At 51.6% G+C, this 22,100-nt stretch overlaps 1 protein-coding gene across 3 annotated transcripts in view; it reads left to right on the plus strand.

Annotated features, from left to right (window-relative positions):
- The window catches only part of GPR153 (G protein-coupled receptor 153), a 50,943-nt gene that overhangs the window by 22,128 nt on the left and 6,715 nt on the right, over positions 1-22,100 (plus strand). For all 3 annotated transcript variants that reach the window (XM_053281459.1, XM_053281461.1, XM_053281460.1), the window contains exons 2-5: positions 5,702-6,227; positions 8,666-9,095; positions 16,028-16,217; positions 17,835-18,019. In XM_053281459.1, the coding sequence (XP_053137434.1) occupies positions 5,851-6,227; positions 8,666-9,095; positions 16,028-16,217; positions 17,835-18,019 (1,182 nt within the window). In that variant the 5' untranslated portion in view covers positions 5,702-5,850. The remainder of the gene's footprint in view (positions 1-5,701; positions 6,228-8,665; positions 9,096-16,027; positions 16,218-17,834; positions 18,020-22,100) is intronic.

The following is a 22,100-nucleotide window of genomic DNA, read 5'->3' on the forward strand; positions in this document are numbered from 1 at the left end:
TTATGGGAGTTGTAGTCAGCAGTATCTGGGGACCGTGTTACAGGGAACACTGGTTGAGAACCCTGGCTTTAGAGGGAGGGAAAGAGTGGATCTTGTCCCCAAGGCTTCCACATGATAGAGTTGCCCACAGTGTTCCCTCTAACAGGGATTCCCAGATGATGTTGACTACAACTCCCAGAATCCCCAAGCCAAAGGCCATTGCAGCTGGGGATTCTGGGAGCTGCAGTCAACAACATCTGGGAATCCCTGTTAGAGGGAACACTGGTTGCCCAGTATAGATTTCTAAGATCTGTAAAGATCGTGTTAGCCGTATCATCTTCTAGAACAGGGTTTCTTAACCTTGGGCCCCCAGATGTTGTTGGACTACAACTCCAATCATCCTGAGCCTCAAAGGCCATGTCTGGGGATGATGGGAGTTGTAGTCCAAAAACATCTGGGGGGCCAAGGTTAAGAAACCCTGTTCTAGAAGACTCTAGATATGTAAACCACTTTGGAAACTTTTGTTGAAAAGTGGTATATAAGTATTTGTTGTTGTTGGGGTGTGTGTGTGTTGGGGCTGCGGCGGCTGTGGTGACAGTACTCTATCCTCCTTTGGAGATGCCTAAAGTGAGTTAAAGTGCATGACTAGTAGGAGAAGCTGGCCCAGATGCTGGCTTGGCTGGGAAGGAAGAGGGCAGTCTGGACTCTCTGGAGAGAGTTGCAGGGCAGCTCCTAAACATGGGGAGCAGGGGATTCTTGATTCTACCACTCAGGACTCCAGGGTGCAAGAAGGAAGGTAGACTGCTACTGACATCAGGGCTTGACCAAGTGCAATATTGGGACTTGATCAAATAATAAGTGGCTGGGACTGGCGCCTTGCCTGTAGGAGTGCCAATCAGATACGCCAAGGGTTCTTACATTTGGGTCCACAGGTGATGTTGGACTACAACTCCCATCATCCCCAGGCCATTGTGGCTGGGGATGGTGGGAGTGGTATCCAACGACATCTGCAGACCCAAGTTTGTGAACCTCTGAGATATTGCCTTTAGTGGCCGGAACAAGGAGGATAAGCTGCATAATGCCCGGAACCCATCCTGTATGGGTTCATTTGCCATTTGCCATTTGTCAGTGGCCATTTGCCAGTGTTTTTCCCCATGAGCTAGTCAGCCAGGGGAGCCTTGCTTGTGTTCTGTTAGCCTTTACAGAAATGGGGATGTTTAAGTCTTGAGACAGCATTCCAATAACAAAAGTCAAAGATAATGCGTTTGAGATTTTCGCGTGCCGACTTCTCTGGCTTAGCCGTGAGCTGGGAGGCTGTGCGGTTCTGTCAGCCACAAGGCCCAACATGGCTCTTTCCCCTGGGGAAGAGAGTCTGCTTTTTGGCCCAGGGGTGGGAGTGGACCAGCCGAGTCTGCCTCGAGGGGGCTAGCAGGATGCAGCCAAGGGCCAAACACCTTTGCGGAGAGAAGGCTTCCGTGGCTAGGGCTGGAAGTTTGCGGGGTGCACCGTTTAAATAATAATAATAATAATAGCAAAAGACATTTTTCATTAAGCTTCAGAGCTGCAGCAAGCTTTGCAGATTAAACATTAAATCACGCTCTGACAGATAATGTCGCATCCTGAAGGTTTTTTGAACAGTTCTGGAAAAGAGAATGTAAAAGAATATTAAAAAAAGGGAATGTAGAAATAACTGATATTTTGGTGTGTGTATGGATAGTGTGTGTCTGTCTTAAGTCAGGGGTTCTCAACTTTGGGTCCCTAGATGTTGCTGGACAATGTGGCAGGGGATGATGGGAGTTGTGTTCCATCAACATCTGGGAAGCCCACGATTGAGAGATGCTTGTCTACGCCACCACAATTGCTAGGTCCCAGGAGTTGAAGGTCTTGGACCTTGGAGAAGCTGCTGCCAGTCTGTGTAGACAATACTGAGCTAGCTAGACCAATGGTCTGACTCAGTAGATGGCAGCTTCCTATGTTCCTATGAAGGTCAGCAGTGGAAAGGGATCGGCTCCAAATGGGAAACAGACAGGGGAACAGGACCACGGCCAGCTCCCAGGGCTGTCTTCAGGGCATCCACTGGGGGGATAGAAGGATGGTGCTTCAGCAGAGACCTGTTGAGCTCTGCTCTCCAGCTCCTGTCTCCAGAGCTTAAAGCTACCCCTGCTAACTGAGCCAAGAGGCACCTTTTTAAAAGTGGTGATGCTCTTTATTGAGCAGGGGGAGAGAAACGGGCCCTGCTCAACCCCAGCATAGCATCCCTCCAGTGGCTGTTGCTGGTATCTTCCTTATGTTTCTATTTAGAACAGGTCTGCTCAGTGTAGGCCCCACCCAGCTGTTTTTGGACTACCGCTCCCATAATCCCCAGCCACAGTGGCCAATCGCCAGGGATTATGGGAGTTGTAGGCCAAACATCTGCAGGAGGGCCAAAGTTGAGCAGCCCTGATTTAGACTGTGAGCCCTTTGGGGACAGGGGACCATCTTATTTAGGGCGAGGGTGCAGTCTCTGGTTGCGGTGGAGAGGACCAATCTGATATGGCGAGAGCGTCCCGCCCTGACCCGTCCCACAAACTATCTGTGTCCTCCTCTAGCTGAGGGGCTTCTGGACCCCGGGTCACTCACGGCACACACTGAACGGTGGGCAGCCCTCTGAGTATTGCGGTCAGGAGGAGGAGGAGCGAGTAGCACCTTCAGCTCCACTTTGGCTCGTCTCTGAGTGTTCCTCTGGCCATCCTCCCATTCGCCTGTGGGGCAGACTGAGCTGGTAGAGTCCTGAGCTGGGAGAAGGTGCTGCTTTGGCCTGCAGGGAAGGGATCGCATTTCTCATGTGTTTTTTTAAACCGACTGTTTGAGTACAGAAAGTCCGTGCATCAGGGTGGAATGTTCTAGCCCAGCTCGTTGCATGCTGTGCTGGTTTTCTGTTTTCTTTTAGCGGAGAGAAGTGTTCAAAAATGTGACACAGAGAGAGAGCCTAGGAGAGGAGAGCTGGTCTGGTGGTAGCAAGCATGACTTGTCCCCTTAGCTAAGCAGGGTCTGCCCTAGTTTTATCTGAATGGGAGACTAGAATGTGAGCACTATAAGAGATTCCCTCTCTGGGAAGAGCAGAAGGTTCCAAGTTCCCTCCCTGGCAGCATCTCCAAGATCGGGCTGAGAGAGACTCCTGACTGCAACCCTGGAGAAGTCCCTGCCAGTCAGTGTAGACAATACTGAGCTAGATGGACCAAGGGTCTGACTCGGTAGAAGGCAGCTTCCGATATTCAGGCCACACCACCCTGAACACAGCTCATCTCATCTGATCTCCGAAGCTAAGCAGGTTGGGCCTGGTTAGGACTTGGATGGGAGACGGCCTGGGAATACCTTTTCTTGTAGGCTTGGAGACGGGTCTCTACTCAGTAGCAGAGCATCTGCTTGGCACGCAGGAGGTCTCAGGTACACTCCTGGCAGCATCTCCAGGTAGGGATGGGAGAGACTCCTGCCTGGAACCTTGGAGAGCTGCTGCCAGTCAGTGCAGACAATACTGAGTTAGAGGGAGCAAGGGTCTGACTCAGTAGGAGGCCGCTTCCTCTGTTTCTCTTTGGGAAACACGCCTTGGTTCACGTGGCCCTCGCCGGACCCTTCCCCTCATGCTATAGCAAGAGGCTGCTTGTAGTGGGGGAGGCCACGGGGCTTTTGCTACAGCCAGCTGGGATATTTTGCCCTGCCTTTGAAGGGCAGGCCTGGCGAGGGGGGGGGAGATCTGGAGGAGGTCCATGCCCAGCAATGAGAAATGCAATGAGCAATGAGGTGCAATGAGAAATCAAAATGAGCCCAGCGGCGGGCAGGGCGAGCAGGAGGGCTGCCTCTCCTCAGGGTGGACTCCAGAGTCTGAGGGAATGTGCCTCCCCCAAGCCAGAGGGCCGTGGGTGAAGGCCCCCATCCACTGGCTGCTTTCTTGCTTGGAGACCCAGTCCGAAGACTCTGTCTAAGGGCAAAGATGGGTGGGATGCAAAATGACCTCAGCGTGCGGTTGGTTTCTTCTTGGCTTTGCGGCTGAGCTGACGGACATCCCTATCAGCGAATCATATGCTTGCTTAACTCTGTCTTCCTCCCTCCTTTGAAATGCTGCGGGGATGCCTCCCTCTCACCCCATTTAGAGTTCTGTGTACATGTTTTGTTTGTATGTATATTTATCTGTCCATTCATTGCTAGAACACTTAAAAGTGGAAATCCCCGGGAGGGAAGGGGGAGGTGTCGGTGACAGCACAGGCGTCAGCCAATCAGTACTATGCAGAATCGGGTTTTTTTTCCCTGCACCGCCCCACCCGCAACCAAATCTCAGCCTCCAAACCGGAATGGGCATGTTCGAACGGGACGTTGTGAAATAGCTTCCAAGCAGCCCCACGACTCGATGCCATGACTGAGTGACAGAGGACCTGTTTTTGGCGGTGGGCTGGAGATGTCCCTGATTCCATTCCCAGCATCTCCAGTTCAAGCAGGGGAAGGCAACCTTGCCTCTCCAGCGGTTGTTGAACTACAACTCCCATCACCCCCAGCCACCATTTATGGAGTTGTCGTCCTACGTCCAAGCGTACCCAAGGTTGCCTACCCCGGAGTTAACGAACCTCTCTCTCTTTCTCCCCCCACCCACCCACCCCAAAGCCTTGGAGAGCTGCTGCCGGTCAGAGTGCTCTCCCGGAAACCCGACGGACCAGTGGCTTAATTAGGCGCATGGCCGCTTCCCCTGCCTCCCTCTCTGTCCTGCCCGGCCCTCTTTCCCGGCTGCTCTTTGGGGCACCGTGCCCACCTGCCAGCCACTCTGTGCCTTTTCCTTTGCCAGGCACAGCCTCCTCTGCCCGGATCCTTCCTCCTCAGCACGGTGGGTGCCAAGCCCTCCGTCCCACCCCAGCTCCAAACCATACGCTCCGTCCCCCGCGGGACTTCTCCGTCGACTGCCAGCTCCTTGCTGCCTGAGTGGGAGCCGTGGCCTCCCCTTCGCACCTCCCCAGCGTGGGTGCCCGGCTCAGCCGCAGCAAGTAAACAAGCCCTGCTTGGCACGGCCGGCTGCAGCCTGATGCCGAGTGGGGGCTTTCTGGCTGCAAAGGAGAGCCTTGGCCGGGCTCAGCCTCTGGTTGCCCGGATCCCTGCCTGGGGCCCTGGAGAACCGCTTGGCCTGTCAGAGGAGAGGGTGGCCTGCAGCCGCCCACCCACCTTCCCTGCAAACTAGCGGGGGTCCTGCGAGTTGGGAACTCCAGAGGGCAGAACTTGGACCCCAGGCCGAAGAGCGAGGGAAGCGCTCTGCTCGAGAGCTTTCTCTGCGCTAGGGGCCCCCCAGCTTCGGTCCCCAGATGTTGCTGGACTACAACTCCCATCATCCAGGCTCAGTGGCCAAAGGCTGGGGGGGTGATGGGAGTTGTAGTCTGACAGCATCTAGGAACCAAGCTTGTGAGCCCCCGGTATGGACAATATTGAGCCAGGTCGGGCCCCTTCCAGTCCCAAAGTAGCCCACAGCACAGAGTGGACCGACTTCTGAGGACGAAAGGCGTGACACCTGCACTGAGTGAGGGGGTGGACTAGAGCACCTCCCAGGGTCCCTCTCATGTCTAAAAATTTTTTTTAAATATAAAAGTGTGTGTGCGTGTGTGTGTGTGTGTGTGCGTGTGTGTGTGTGTATCACACACACATATATACAGGCACTCTATGGTCGTCTCTATATAAACCTGATGGATCTCCCTCTGCTTTCCCTCAGCGCCACGGGCCGCAAGAGCATCTCGGAGGCCATGCAGCAGGCTCCCCTTCCTCCCCTGACGCCCCCTTGATGGCGCCCGCTCACCTGTAGGATGCCTGCCCTCCCCTCCTCCTCCTCCCTGGCATGTCATCGGCAGCCGGCCTCCCCGGATGAGGACCCCGCCCTCCACCATGAAGGATGAGCGGAGCCTGCACAGCAGCGCGGTGGCCTGGCTGGTCTGCTCGGGGTTCTCCCTGCTGGCCAACGCCTGGGGCATCCTCAGCGTGAGCGCCAAGCAGAAGAAATGGAAGCCGCTGGAGTTCCTCATCTGCACGCTGGCCGGGACCCACATCCTTAACACCGCCATCCCCATCACCATGTACTCGGTCGTCCAGCTCCGCCGGGAGCACTCCGACTACGAGTGGAACGAGGGCCTCTGCAAGGTCTTCGTCTCCACCTTCTACACCTTGACCTTGGTCACCTGCTTCTCGGTCACCTCGCTCTCCTACCACCGGATGTGGATGGTCCGGTGGCCCGTGAACTACAGGCAAGTCCTCTCGGCTCCAGAGTCCTGGGGCGGCAGCCGAGGAAGCTTCTTCCTCCCGAGAACCGAACCCAGGCCCAGATTATCTGGAGAGCTTCCGCCCCAGCTGGCCACAGCAGTGTGGTCCCCCAAGATTCGGGCTCTCCATGAAATGTGCAGGGAATGGTTGGCATTCTCTTTCCTAGCAGGCCCAAACTGGCACCGACAGGTTTATTGTGACTAGGGATGTGCCCGAATCGGATTGTTCAGTTCAAATTTGAATCGAATCTGAATCAAATTTCAAAAATTTATTTAGAATTTGAATCAGATTTTGAAAATTCATTTAGAATTGATTCGATCCTGTTTTAGCGCCTTTTTTTAACCAATCAGAGGGCCGGGATGGTTTTTTAAAGGTGCCAAACGGCCCTCAAATCAAAATTGAAAATGCAATTCAAATTAGAATCGAGTTCCCCTTTTAAGGGGTGAGTCGATTCGAATCACTCAGATTCGAGTTGACTCCATTTGAATTTAAATCCATTTGCACGTCCCTAATTGTGACTTGCACTTTCATGCCCTAGACCTCACTTGCATGAAATGGTCTAGAAGGTTGGTAGGGAAATATCGACAATTGCTAGATGGCGTGCCAGGACATGCTAGGTGCACCATCAGAGAGCATCTAGAAAGCTGTGAGAAATGAATACGTTACAGCTTCCAAGATTCCAGGGTGTCCAGACCACTCACCCAGAGAGGAGGCTGCCCTCCCTGTCTCTGAGTGAGTCTCTGCTCTGACTTCATCACCTTCTAGTCAGCCTCTGCTGGGAGTGAGTAATTCTGCCCTGTCTTTGGGTCCGGAGCATTTGGGTTGTTCGGTTCCTCCTGGTGCAGACACACAGTAGAATTACCTTCTCTCAGAAGAAGAGGAGGTCTCTGAGGTCTCTGCATGAGTTATTGTTCTGGGCTTTCTGCCATCTGATAAAAGTCATAGGCCCTCTGGATAATGGATGCTGGGCACAAACGACAGAAGGTTGTCTCCTGGGGGAAGCAGATCGTTGGACTAGAGCAGGGATCCACAACTTTGGCCCTCCAGCTGTTTGGGGACTACAAGTCCCATCTTCTCCAGCCACAGTGGCCAGTAGTCCAGGATGATGGGAGCTGTGGGCCCACATCTGGTGGAGGGCCATAGTGGTGCCACCCTGGACCAGAGGGACCATTTATTCAGACCCAGCAGGGTTCTTCTTAGGTGGGTCGCCGCAGATTTCTCCTTAAAAATGTAGGCGCTCCTCTCACGTTGGAACGTGTGAGGAGAGGTGATGCCATGAGGGCTTGAGGAGGAGAGGACCTTCCGGCCCTTCTGGTCTCTGCCTGGAATGGGCACAGAGATCAAGCCCACCATTTTTTCCCCTTGCAGTTTATAGCTTTCAAGCGAAGGAAGGAAAGAAGAGAGCTGGTCTTGTGGTAGCAAGCATGAATTGTGCCCTTTGCTAAGCAGGGTCTGCCTTGGTATGCATTGGGAGGGGTGACTACATGTGAGCGCTGTAAGATGTTCCCCTGGGAGCCATAGCTTAATGGTAGAGCCCCTGCTTTGCATATAGAAGGCCCTGGGTTCCCTCCCTGGCAGCATCTCCAGGTAAGGCTGGGAGAGGCTCCTACCTGCAACCTTGGAGAAGCCGCTGCCAGTCTGTGAAGACAATACTCAGCTAGGTGGACCAAGGGTCTGACTCGCTAGAAGGCAGATTCCTATTTTAAATTTGCGGAGGAGAGCTGGTCTTCTGGTAGCAAGCATGAATTGTCCCCTTTGCTAAGCAGGGTCTGTCTTGGTTTTCATTTGGATGAGAGATTACATGTGTGCACTGTAAGATACTCCCCTCAGGGAATGGGATCTTGGCTCAATGGAAGAGCATAAGCCCTGCTAACTAAGCAAAGAGACACCTTTTAAAGTGGTGATTCTCTTGTGTTTAGCAGTGGGGGAGCAACTGGCCCTATCCATCCCCAGCACAGCATCCCTCCAGTGGCTTGTTGCTGGAATCTACCTTATGCTTCTTTTTCGACTGTGAGCCCTTTGGGGACAAGGGACCACCTTGTTTAGGTATTGTTTATTTTTCACTGTAAACCGCTTTGAGAACTTTGGTTGAAGAGGGATATAAAAATACCTGCAGCAGTAGTAGTAGTAGTATCAGCATCTGTATGCTTGCCTGCAGGAGGTCCCAGGTTCCCTCCCTGGCAGCATCTCCAAGAGAGGGCTGAGAGAGATTCCTGCCTGCAACCTGGGAGAAGCCACTGCCAGTCTGGGTAGACAATACTGAGCGAGTTGGACCGAGGGTCAGACTCGGTAGAAGGCAACTCCCTACCTTCCAAGGCCGGAGGGAAGGAAGAGAGGGGAAAGTGAGAGCAAAGTCAGGCGAGCGGCTTGGGGTCCCCTCCGCGGCCTAAGGGGCCCCCGTCTCCCTTTCCCTCCCTTGCAGGCTGAGCAACACGCGGAAGCAAGCCGTCCACACGGTGATGGGCATCTGGATGGTGTCCTTCATCCTCTCCACCTTGCCGGCGGTGGGCTGGCACGACACCACGGAGCGCTTCTACGCCGCCGACTGCCGCTTCATCGTGACGGAGATCGGCCTGGGCTTCGGCGTCTGCTTCCTGCTGCTGATCAGCGGGAGCGTGGCCATGGGCGCCATCTGCGTGGGCATCTCCCTCTTCCAGGCCTTCTCCATCCAGGCGGGGCACAACGTCGACAAGAACAAGTTCAACGTGCCCACCATCGTGGTGGAAGACGCCCAGGGCAAGCGCCGCTCCTCCATCGACGGGTCGGAGCCCGTGAAGACCTCCCTGCAGATCACCTACTTGATCACCGGGATCGTTTTCATCTACGACTTCCTGATGGGCCTCCCTATACTGGTGAGTCTGGTCCACCGTGCCCTCAGATGTTGTGGACTACAGCTCCCAGCAGCCCCTGCTGCAATGGCCTTTGGCTGGGCATTCTGGGAGTTGTAGTCCACAACATCTGGGAAGCTCTGTTAGAGGGGACACTGGTCTGGTCGTGGGTACTGGGGGATGGGAGCAGGGGGCTCTCTGAAGCTTCCGTCTGGGTCAGGTTGTGCCTTCTCCAACGTGAGTCCCCAGATGCTGTTGGACTACAACTCCCATCATCCCTGGCCTTCTGCCATTATGGTGGGGAGAAGAACTGTTAAGGTCATAGGTTCTCCAACATGAGTCCCTAGATGTTATTGGACTACAACTCCCACCACCCTCTGCCTTCTGCCATTATGTTGGGGGATGATGGGAGTTGTAGTCCCATCTCCAACTTTGATCTGCAGCTTGTTGCAGCGGAGCTGTAGCTCTGCGGTGAAACACCGGCTTCACGCGCAGCAGATTCTCCATCCAGTTCCTTTCGGGACCCTGCCTGAAACCCCAGAAAGCGGCTTCTGGCCAGTGCAGGCCACCCTGAGCTGGATGGACCGGGGTCTGACTCTGCACAAGGCAGCGTCCTCTGTCCATGCGCTGAAGAGGCTTCTGAACTAGCTAGAAAGCTGAGACACACACACACAGCCTGTGCTCACGATCGAGAAGAAGGCAAGCTGTGGGAGCTGTGGGCGCACTCTTGGTTTTTGGCCATGGGCTTGCAGACCCCTAGGGCAGGGTTTCTCAACGGGTGGGTCGCCAGATGTTATTGGACTTCAACTCCCATCATCCCCAGCCCCAGTGGCCTTTGTTTGGGGATGATGGGAGTTGAAGTCCAATTACATCTGGGGACCCACACGTTGAGAAGCCCTGCCCTTGGGTAAGACGGAGGGGGAGCAATCTTGTGGGAGGCGGGAGGCGGGTAGGACAGCATCGTCCTACCCGGCCTTTTAACGAGGTGGGAGGGAAAGCCGTCCTGCCCGGCGCCTCCTCTCACAGACGATCGCTCCCCCCTCTTCCTACTTAGGGTTTTGCTAACCAGGCGCACACACCGCTCCCAAAGCTGGGCAGGCAGCCCGGGGTTCCCAAGGTCTTCCAGCTGTGGCTGCCTTCTGGCTGGGGATGACTGCGGTTGTAGCTTAGCAGCGTCTCTGGAGTATCCCTGTCCGGCTCGGTGAGCCATCCTGTGAGCTGGCTCGCTGCTGGCTGGAAAAGTCGGAACAGGGGACACTCCTCCTCCTGCTCTCAGTTTGCCAACTGAGCCCTGGGAGCGGAGTGGGTGGTTTATGGTGCCTCCGAAAACCTCTCCCCCACGCCACCGCTGTCACCGCCTTTTTGGGGAAAGAGGACGCCTGCCAAGGCTGGATTCCATCCCTCCCCTGTCCCCCTTCCCAGGACCTTCCTGCAGACTGCTGAGGCAACTCCTGCTAAACATAGCTGCTTCCGGGTGAGGTGGGAATCAAAATGGCATCTCGGAGGCCTTCCCCCCCGAATGGGGCCAGCCTCCTGGCATGCGGCTTTATTTTTTAAGGACAGTTCCTCCTGTGTGGTGCAGGGCCAAGCCGAGAACTCCAGCTGACAGGGCAAATTCCATCCTCCTTTGGAACATAGGAAGCTGCCACATACTGAGTCAGACCCTTGGTCCATCTATCTCAGTACTGTCAGCACAGACCAGCAGCGGCTTCTCCAAGGTTACAGGCAGGAATCCCTCTCAGCCCTATCTTGGAGAAGCCAGGGAGGGAACTTGAAACCTTCTGCTCTTCCATTCCCTAAGGGGAATATCTTACAGTGCTCACACAGGTAGTCTCCCATTCAAATGCAAACCAGGGTGGACCCTGCTTAGCTAAGGGGACAGTTCATGCTTGCAACCACAAGACCAGCTCTCCTCCTTGGAACATAGGAGGCTGCCATATACTGAGTCAGACCCTTGGTCCATCAAGCTCAGCATTGTCTACACAGACTGGCAGCAGCTTCTCCAAGGTTGTGGGCAGGAATCTCTCTCAGCCCTATCTTGGAGATGCTGCCAGGGAGGGAACTTGGGGCCTTCTGCATGCAAGCAGGAAGATGCTCTTCCCAGAGTGGCCCCGTCCCCTAAGGGCATATTATCTTACAGTGCTCATGTGTGTAGTCTCCCATACAAATGCAAACCAGGATGGACCCTTCTTAGCAAAGGAGACAATTTATGCTTGCTACCACAAGACCAGGTCTCCTCCCATAAGGAAGGCTTTGTTTTGTTTTGTTTTGTTTTGTTTTATTAATACCACCCTTCCTAAAATGGCTCAGGGCAGGTTACACTAAAATCAAGAATACATGATAATTAAAATAAAAAACCAATTAAAAGCAGATTGCCGTGTTTCCCATACGTACGTTACCTCGGGATGCAGGGATTTTTCCTGGATTACCTCTGGGGACACCTTTCACTCTTACAACAGTAAGGGACACACACATCTCAGTTAGCTCCCGGAATAATGTCGCATCCTTATTGAAAGTTGGGACAAGTTCCTTGTTTTCAAAACAACTTTTGGATTACATTTGGGGTTTCCAGGACAAAAGGTTTTTTGCTGGCCCCTGTTCCCTTCTGGAGGGGAAATAAAAGGAGAGTAAATATGGGAGACAGAGACATCATATACCTTGTTCCCCCCAAAGCAGAGGAAAGAGGGAATGTTGTTTGTTGAAACAGAAGAGAGAGCAAAACGGAGGGAGAGAGAAAAGCGATGAATTGATATTGATCCCTCCGTGCTAAAACGATCCCTTCCCAAGTCTTGGACATTGCTTAAGACCCCCCTGAGCTGAGTTCTGGCTTTTTTAAGATAGCTTAATTGGGGGGGGGGGTCTGGTTGTTGGAGAAGTTTGCACCAACACGGAATTTCTCTCATGCTGTGCATTCCCCCGAGGACTGGAGGGAGGGAAAGGGCTGTACGGCTTGAGCAGCACAGGCGAGTGGAAAGGACTCCGTGTTCTTTTGATGTTTGCTCGGAAAAGGTGTCACGCCCCGAGGGAAGGATGAAAATCTCTGCTGCAATTTACATTCTAAAACGCTGGAGAAATTCAGCAGATCTTTCCTCTTTCATCTCTCAGACTCCTACAATTTACAGTCCACAGGCTGAGAGCAGCACTGGCCGCCAGGGAGGGGCTGGTCTCATCCGGGGCGGGGTGCAGAGGCTGGGGTGCAGCCCCTTGAGCTGCTATTGGCTTTGCTGCTGTGATGTCACAGAGTCCTCTTGGGCAAAGCAGAGGGGGCACTATGGAAAGCTTAGAATTTGACTTTTTGGGACGCCTGGAGCAAACTTCGATGAGGATATATATAATTTCAAATGACAACTTGCGAATCCAGTTGCAGGGGAGTAACAGCAGGAGAGAGGCATGCCCTCATCTCCTGCCTACGGGCTTCTCGGAGGCATCTGGTGGGCCCCTGTGTGAAACAGGATGCTGGACTAGATGGGCTTCCTTGGGCCTGATCCAGCAGGCCTGTTCTGATGTTCTTATTAATCGGTTGCAAATCTGCACTTGCCATTTTTACTTCCAGCCCAATTTGATGCAACTGAGCATGCTGCTGAGTGGCGCTGCATGCGCTAAGCCCTGAATGGCTTAGGTGTGGGTTACCTGAGAGGCTGAACGTGCCTTTCTCCACGAGATCCCCACCGCTCCTTAAGATCGTTGGGAGGGATCCATATTCGGAAGCAGATCGGACCTTCTCAGTTGATGCCTCTGGATTGTGGAACGTGTTTCCCGTGGATATAAGAGGATTATCTTCTTGGAGGCCTTTCAGGAGAGCCTTAAAGGCCCATCTTTTTCGCCTGGCTTTTAAACTAGTGTTAGTTCTAATCTGGTTTTAAAAGTTTTCTAGTTTTGTTTTATTATGTGTGTTTGTTTGTTTTTAAAATTAATGTAAACCACCCTGAGCCACTTTAGGAAGGGCAGTATATCAATTGAACGAATACATGCATACATACTCAATTTATGAAGATCAAATTCAGTTTGATTTGAATTTGGCTTACACTGGGATGTTAATGAAACATTGATTAATAGGAGGGGAACCACTGTTGCTGGCCTCGATTAGTCTGAATGTCTTTCTGCATTCCGGTCTGTGTCTCCTCTCTCCTTTCTTGCCCCCAATTTAAATTCAAAGACGTCTGTAATTGGATGGCTTTGGCACTACGCAGCCTGGCCACCGCGTTCCGGGCAATTCAGAGGCAGGCGTCCAGAGGAGCGCTTCCTGCAGCTCTATTTTGTTCTAAAGGGGGACGGTGATGCCCTTATTTGCACTCAAAATGAATTCCTCGCTTAGGCACCCTGCCCCCTCCCCAGTTTCTCCCTCTGTTAAAGTTGAGATTGTAAGATCCTTGGGGCCAAGGCTCTTATCTCTTACTGTAGTTGTGCTTATCATGATCCAGCAGGTGAAGAGAAGGCCCCCCAACCAACGCTGGCCGAGTCAGTGCCTGTGAAATCAGGGAGGGCCTTGTGGTCATAAGCATGAATTGCCCCCTTTGCTAAGCCGGGTCTGTTCTGCTTTGCATTTGGATGGGCCCCATGGGGATTGGGAAGTCCCACATTGAGTATATTGTGCAAACAGCATCGAGGTTATCCGTGGCTATCAAGAGGTTTTTCTATACTAAAGGAGGAGAACTAATTCCAGCAACCTTGAAGCTCTTTTGAGGCCAAAACTCTAGCCCAAGTTCTATATAGGGCACAAGTGGGTGTGTTCCTCAACTGAGTTTCCACAGGGCGAATCCAAACATAATTCTTGCAGGCTATTTTTGCTGCCCCCTGATGTGTGCCTAAAGTAGTGCTTAGATTAAAGGTAAAGTGTGCCGTCAAGTCAATTTTGACTCCTAGCACCCACAGAGCCCTGTGGATTTCCTTTGGTAGAATCCAGGAGGGGTTGACCATTGCCTCCTCCCGCGCAGTCTGAGATGATGCCTTTCAGCCTCTTCCTCGATCGCTGCTGCCCAGTATAGTACCCGGGGGGATTCAAACCGGCAACTTTCTGCTTGTTAGTCAAGCATTTCCCTGCTGCGCTACTTAAAGTGACAGTGCTTAGATTGGAATGCCACAAATTGAGGTGAGAGCTTGGAAGTGTACAGTCAGCTGTTGGCTTAAAGTTCAGTTCTTTCCAATGGATTAACTCCCTTGGTCCTCTCAGATGGCCATCTCTCCAAGTGGAAAGGGGAAATTACAAAGAGGCTGCTGCCACTGGGTCTTTCAGTGGAACTCCTTGTTTCCTTAAGCTGTGAGCAAGCCCAACGGATATTTTCTCATCTAGAATATCAAAATGATGTTAACGGATTGCCCAGGTACATGAGGGGCTGGGCAGCAAAATTTGTATGGGAACCTGTGAGTTATTTAACAGCGTTTTCCTTCCCCAAGCGGAGGAAGGAATTCTTCCGAGCAAGACATAATCTTCTCCCCTCCGCACTCCTGCAGGGTCAATACTTGAAAGTGCAGTTGGCAGAAAGAACCTGCCTGTGGCGGGGCAGAGGAGGTAGAAACGGCCCCACATGCCCTGTTATCCTGCCCTTCTTACAAGGACTCCAGTACAAGATCTATTTCCCCTCTATTAAAGGTTGGAGGGGTTCTATACCAAGCTATTCCTCTCTGACACAAATCAAATCGTCACCTGTGCAGTAGCTAAATTTTGTGTCACCGCAGTGAGAACATGACCACAATTGGTGCAGTCATGATCCAGTTGGGTTGCTATATTTTTATGTACTTATTGCTTGTTTGTTTTTAAATTTTGTCTTTGGCCTTTGATCGAAATAGAACATGGATTTGGTTTGGATGGGTGACTACGTGTGAGCGCTGTGAGATATGGGGCCGTAGCTCAGTGACAGAGCCTCGGCTTTGCAGGCAGGAGGCCCCAGGTTCACTCCCGGCACCACCTCCAGGTAGGGCTGGCAAAGACCCTGGCCTGAAACCCTGGAGAAGCTGCTGCCAGCCAGTGCAGGGCAGTGCTGAGTGAGATGGACCAAATGTCTGACTCGCTATAATGACGACAACAAATATTTATATCCTGCTTTTCAACAAAAGGTTCCAAAGCAGTTTATATAGAGAAATAATCAATAAATAAGATGGAACCCTGTCCCCAAAGTACACACAATCTAAAAAGAAACATAAAGGTAGACACCAGCAACAGCCACTGGAGGTCCTGTGTTGGGGGTGGATAGGGCCAGTTGCTCTCCCCCTGCTCAGTAAAGAGAGTATCACCATGTTAAAAAGGTGCCTAGTTAGCGGGAGTCTTATAAGGCAGTCGAAGACTGTTCCTCCCTTCTCAAGATGTCCACAATGCTTTCCTTCTACCTCCTTCCTTTCCTCCCCCCCCCATGCTTTCTACACTTCTTATTGCCCCCTCCCCATTCCCCCACTTCTTTCCCCACCAATTGGCTTCCTTGCTTGGAACCTGACCTACTCTGTTCTTCACTGAACAGTGCACAGCTCATCTGGTCCCATTCTTGGCTTCACATTTTAAAGAGACCCTTGTGGCTGGGGGCGACGCGGGTCATAGCCCAACATCTGGGCACCCAAGTTGGAGAACCCTCGACTTAGGGTTTTGGGGGTCAAAACCAACACCTTGAACTGGATTAGGGGGGGAATCGGGGAGGGAGGGGAATTGGAGAAAATCAGAATCGGAGGGAGGGGAATCGAAAATTGGAATCAGAGGGAGAAAATCGGAGGGAAAATCGGAATCGGAGGGAAGGGAAAATCGGAGGGAAAAATCAGAAAATCGGGGGGGTGGGGGGTAGGAAAAAAAATCGGGGGGGGGGTCGGGGGGAAAATCGGAGGGAAAATCGGAATCGGAGGGAGGGGAATCGAGGAATCTGGATTAAGGGGGGAATCGGGAGCAGGTGCACACTGAAGCCACTAATCCGGGAGCTGGCAAGGAGGACTCCAGGAGACCCACTGACCAGCCTTCCTGCTGCCTCCGCTTGTAGGTGGTCAGCTTTGCCAGCTTGAAATCAGACGTCGCCTATGACTGGATGGTGCTGTGTGTGCTGTGGTGTTCCGTCGTCCAGGCCCTCCTCCTGCCGCTCTTCCTCTGGGCCTGCGACCGCTACCGGGCTGACATCAAATCCATCTGGGAGAAGTGTGTGGCCATCATGTCCAACGATGACACGGAGGATGGTGAGTGTAACCCTCAAGCCGGCTGGGGGGCGGGCCCGGGTCACGCAGGGGATGCTCCCGAGAGGGGTCGCCAGACCCGCAGCGGGGAAGCAGCCAATCAGCACGGTGCCAGCAGTTCAGTAGGGTCCCCCCTTCCTCTGTCTGCACCCAGACAGCTCTTTGGGACCCAGCTGGCCGTGGCCAGCGTTGCAAGGAGTGCCTCTCGTCTCGGTCCTTGCAAAGTGGGCCAGAAGCACCAGGAGGGAAGAGGCGGCCACTGGCCACCTCCCTGCTCCCAGCCTCGCTTTCCAAACTTGCAAGGGTCCCTTTTGAAAGGGGCTGGTCTCCGTCAGCTCCATGGGGCACGGTGGCGTTTGCTGCCCCACCTCAGGGGCTCCAGGCCAGCCCTTGAGTGCTGCTAGCAGGAATAACAATGTGTGGAATATTTATAGGCTGCTTTTTAACAGCAAGAGGGATAGAGCCAATGTGGTGTAGTGGTTAGTGCGGGCTTAGGCAACGTGTTGCTGAACTACTAACCCCGCCCCCAGCTGTGATAAATTGTGGCTGGGGGTGGTGGGAGTTGTAGTTTGGTAAAATCTGGAGAGCCACACGTTGCCTGGGTTAGAGTGTTGGATGAGGGCCGGAGAGACCTGAGTTCAAATCACCGTTCTGCCCACTCACTGGGTGACTCTGGGCCAGTCACTTCTCTCTCTAGCTAACCTACCATAAAATATGCTATTTTATTTAGCTTATTCATTCATTCATTCATTCATTCATTCATTCATTCAGCATATAATTATTTATTCCACATTTATTTATTCATTCATTCAGCATTCGGCCTTGGCCTGACCTTCCAAAGTTTTTCAATTGTTATTTAAAGTATTTTAATTGGTTTGAAATGGTTTTGATTTGTTCTTAAATTGTCTTTATATTGTTTTGAGCACTGTGTTTTAAATGGTGTGTGTTTTTATGTCTTTTTAAACTTGTTCTACACCACCCAGAGCCTTTGGATGGGGCGGTTTATAAATGAAATAAATAAATATTTCTGTACCACCCCAAACCCGCATCTCTGAGCGGTTTACAATAAAGCAGATTAAAAACAAAGTTGAGACATTGAAACAATTTAAAACAATGATAAATTCCACACGTTCATTAAAAGTTAATTAAAAGCCGGGGCCAATAACTGTGCCATAACTACTACAAATATTTATATACCGCCCTTCAACCAAAGTTCACAAAGCGGTTTACATAGAAAAATAAATAAATACATAAATAAGACGGTTCCCTGTCTTCAAAGGGCTCACAGTCTAAAAAGAAACATAAGAGAGACACCAGCAACAGCCACTGGAGGGATGCTGTGCTGGGGATGGAGAGGGCCAGTTGCTCTCCCCCTGCTCAGTACAAGAGAATCACCACTTTAAAAGGTGTCTCTTTGCTCAGTTAGCAGGGGTATAACAGCCCATCTGAAAGCTGCCAGAGATGGGGAGGCTCTTATTTCGGCAGGGAGCACCTTCCAAAGGATAAATGGAAGCTGTGTCCCTGGCCTCCTAAGAGGAAAAGCGGGATATAAATGTAAAAATAAACAAGCAAGCAACAAACCCTGTTCCTTCTCATGGCATCCTCTCTGCTTCCGGGTAGAAAACAGCCTGGATGGGGCCATCCACACGGACCTGGTGTATGAGAGACCCTACGACTACAGCTTTGCCGGGGACGTGTTGACTCTGGACCACATTGCCAAGTATGACTTGTCCGCGCTGGAGAGAGGCCTCCCTCAGGCGTACCCCGTGAAGCCTCTGCCAGAGGACAAAATGCAGTATCTGCAGGTGAGAGCCTTTGGATCATCCTGGAGAGTGGCAGCAGGAGGGAAACGTGCCCGAGCGGGTGGGCTGCAACAGAAACCCCGGGCTGCAAAACGGTGCTTTCAAACGGGACGCGAAGGGCACATCGCTCTGGCCAGAAGTGCAGTTGTTAACAGGATGCCGTCGCTGGCATCCTTAGCTCTGCCCTGCTGTCTCACTCCACCAGAAGTGAGAAACTGCAGGAGAGCTACTCAAGCCCGCTCCTCTCCAGAGCCAGCGGCAATAATCTTGTTGGCATCTCTCGTGCCTTCTGACCTTGCTGTGTGATTTAAGCATTTACTTATTTATTTAGCATATTTTTAATACCGCCCAAAACTTACATCTCTGGGCAGTTTGCAACAAAATAAAAACAGGAAAAGTGAAACATTAGTTAAAACAAAAACAAAAAGTTTAGAACATCGCAACAATTTAAAATAATATGTTAAAACAGCATTAAAACCATTAAAACAATATTAATTAAACACCTGGGTAAACAAATGCATCTTTGTATTATGTTTGTATAACTTCTTCTGCTAATTGTTGGGAGAGCCAAGATCTCTCTGAGATCTCTCTCAAGCTATCTTCTCAGCCATATGGGCTAGAAACTTCCTTTATAGAAATGAAGCCATATTCTTTGGCTCATTCTGTATCTTTCTAGTACCATCCCAGAATATGCTCGTTAGTCTGTCATTAGTAAATATGTACACACACACACACATGTATATATTCTGAAGAATGGGTGTGTTTGTGTGAAATAAAGACATACTTCCCAATTTCCTACAGATACCAAATTTGGCATCCACCATCCTGCCATTGAAATTAGCAGAATGCACTGCTTTTTACACCAGAATATGCTCAGAGAAAGGGCCCCCGGAAAGGTTTAAATGACTGCTACTGTTCTCAACACATTTTTAACGCTCAGTAATCAGACCAATAATTCACCAACGCCATCATGCCCAAGGGTAGCGGAAGATCTTTCTCAGATTCAACTTTACTATGATTCAAATTTAGTATGTATGGTAATTATTCAGTAAAACGAATATTGTTTGAAGTTGAAACCGTACACCTTTAAAACGGATCTTTTACTTCCCTTCTGTGTGTGTGTGTGTGTGTGTGTGTGTGTGTGTGTGTGTGTGTGTATTCCTGCTTGGATAAATTAAAGTATATTCCTGCTTGGATAAATGCAAGTATATTCCTGCTTGGATTAACTATAACAAGTCAGGTTACGGTTACCTGCCTTTTAGCTTGTGTGCTTCTAACAATAAAGTAAAACTACTGACAGTTTAAACACACACACACACCACACTCTTCCTTGCAAGGCCAGCTCAATTAATGCACGTAGAGAGAAGGCTTGTCATTTAGATTGTAAGTTACAAGATTCTCCCCTCCTCTGTTTTATTCTGTGTCTGTATTTTTTCTTTCTTTCTTTTAGTTTACTTGACTATAGTGCTGAGACCATGAAAGGAAGGCCCCCCTGAAAGGACTAAAACAGTTCTCAAGTAATTATCCCTTTTTCTGGAAGCTTTCTCTCTTGTTCCACAGGAGTGATGCCCCTAGTGGCTGGCTAGAGGCATCCTTGGATCCGACCCAAATGGAGTTAGCTTTGTTATTTGGTGGGGAGGAGAGCTGGACTTGCGGTTGCAAGCATGAATGGCCCCCTTGGCTAAGCAGGGTCTGCCTTGGTTTGCATTTGGATGGGTGACTACAAGTTTGCTCTGTCTGCTGCCAGATATTCCCCTTAAGGGATGGGGCCGTAGCTCAGGGGAAGAGCATCTGCCTCCTTGCATGCAGAAGGTTCCAAGTTCCCTCCCTGGCAGCATCTCCAAGATAGGACTGAGAGAGACTCCTGCCTGCAACCTTGGAGAAGCTGCTGCCAGTCTGTGTAGACAATACTGAGCTAGATGGACCAAGGGTCTGACTCAGTGGACAGCGGTTTCCAAGGGGTTAGGGTTTTCCAAGGGGATGGGGCCATAGCTCACTGGTAGAGCATCTGCTGACATGCAGAAGGGCTCAGGTTCAATCCCTGGCAGCCTCTCCAGGAAGGGCTGAGGGAGATTCCTGTTTGAAGTCCAAGAAAGCCGCAGCTAATACTGACCTAGATGGTGCAGTGGTCTGATCCAGTATAAGGCAGCTTCCTGTGTTCCTGTGTTCGCCCTCTGTTATGTGTCACTGTCCTGTGTTGCCTGTCTGAGCTGGGTTTCTCAGCCCAACATGCCAGAGGACAGCTCCCTGTCCCCTAGGAGCTTACAATCTAAACTCTGACACAAGAGAGACTATAGAGGGCGGGGAGGCAGATGGAGGTGGGATAAACAGTCAAAGAAGATTTGCCTTGGCTCCACTTGTATGGACTTGGGCTTCATCCCAGTATGGTTTAGGGGCCGTGCCAAAGGCTTTGAGGGCTGGTGGGCTTTGAGGGTGTGCCGGAAGGAAGGAAGGAAGAGGGGTGCAGCCACACAGGTATCTTGCAAGGCAGCTGTCCTGCACCAGGTTCTTCTGAGACCAGGTCCAGGGGTGTCCCAGACCTTGGACGGCTCTCAGGGCAACAGCTCAGGACCACGGACAGCGCTGATCAGCCGGATTCATTGCTGGAGAGTGCAGCAGGTGGGGAAGTGGCTCCAGTGAACAGATGAGTTTTCTAGCCTGCTGCTTAGGCCGGGAGACTGGACCTTCCAGGAGCACCTCTGACCTTTTAAAGGAGCCTTGCCTGATATTGCAGGGGCCAGCTCCGATAGCACTGGGCCCTCCGTCGTGGCCAGGAGTTCCTTGGGAGATGCCTTCAAACCGGAGAACTTTGGTGGGACCATATCCTCAGCTCTTGGCAGGGATACTGATTGGGGTTCTTCTGGTTCCCCTGCTGTGTGGGAGCTCCCAGTGGCAGAGGGTCACCCAGAGCATGGGTTGGTGGTGCCCCCCAATCAGATCCCTGCTCCACCCCCTGCTCTGTGGAGCTCCAGGTTTGGGGAGGAGAGCTGGTCTTGTGGCAGCGAGCACAGCTGCCCCCTCTGGTTTGCATTTGGATGGGCGATGACATGTGTGAGGGCTGTAAGATACTCCCCTTAGGGGATGGGGCTGTAGCTCAGTGGAAGAGCGTCTCTGTGCTTGCGTGCAGAAGGGCTGTGGCTCAATCCCTGGCAGCATCCCTAGGGACGGCTGGGAGAGACTCTTGTGCATGACCAGGGCAAGCTGCTGCCAATCAGTGTGGACAGTACTGAGCTAGATAGACCAAGGGTCTGACTCAGTGGAAAGCAGCTTCTGGATTGCAATGGAGAGGGAGGTTTCAGAATGCGAGAGCAGAGAGAAATGGTGGGGATAAGACCATGGAGGGCTTTGAAAGCAGGACATGAAGTTCGTGCTGGATCCAGGGGCAGTTGGGGAAGCTGGTCTCCTTTTCCCTGTTGCGTCTAGCGGATATCCTTGCCCCCTCGGCCTCTTTTCATTTGTTCTTCACCTCTATTCATACTGCTGGTTGTAAGTTAACCACAACCTCCTGGTATAGTCTCTTGAGACTGTAGGGCCATTCACACATGATGTTCAACACTCATACAATGAGTGTAGAGTGTACACAGGTACATATCTGTCCACCAGTATACTCATTCGCATGTTATGTTGCATACAGGTACAGAAGTACACTTCCACTCTGTATTCTGCATTTCAGGAAGTCTGTACCCAGGTTCCCCTTTAAAATGAACACAGGTACAGCCATTCACACAAACACGTGTACGAGTGTACAGACACCTGTACACTTGTACAACATAATGTCTGAATTGGGCTAAAGTCATCTATATATCCCCAAAGAGATTGTGCAGAGTTTCATGGGACTGTGATTCAGGATAACCCGTAACGGCCTCTTTTTCTAATTGAAAGCTCTTAACAGGATGACTCGAGCAGTATGCATGAATCAATGGCAAGCATGAAGACTGCAGCATTTAGTGCCGTCACTGCTGATGTGGAGGGAGGGAGGATGGCAGAAGCTGCCTTGCATCCCAGAATCCTTTGCAGGCCTCCTAGTGGTGGTCCAGGTGGGTGGGGCAGTCAGCCTGACGTCTTCGCCATGTGCACCAGTTCC

Source organism: Hemicordylus capensis, chromosome 16, assembly GCF_027244095.1.
Source record: "Hemicordylus capensis ecotype Gifberg chromosome 16, rHemCap1.1.pri, whole genome shotgun sequence".
Taxonomy (NCBI): Eukaryota; Metazoa; Chordata; class Lepidosauria; order Squamata; family Cordylidae; genus Hemicordylus; species Hemicordylus capensis.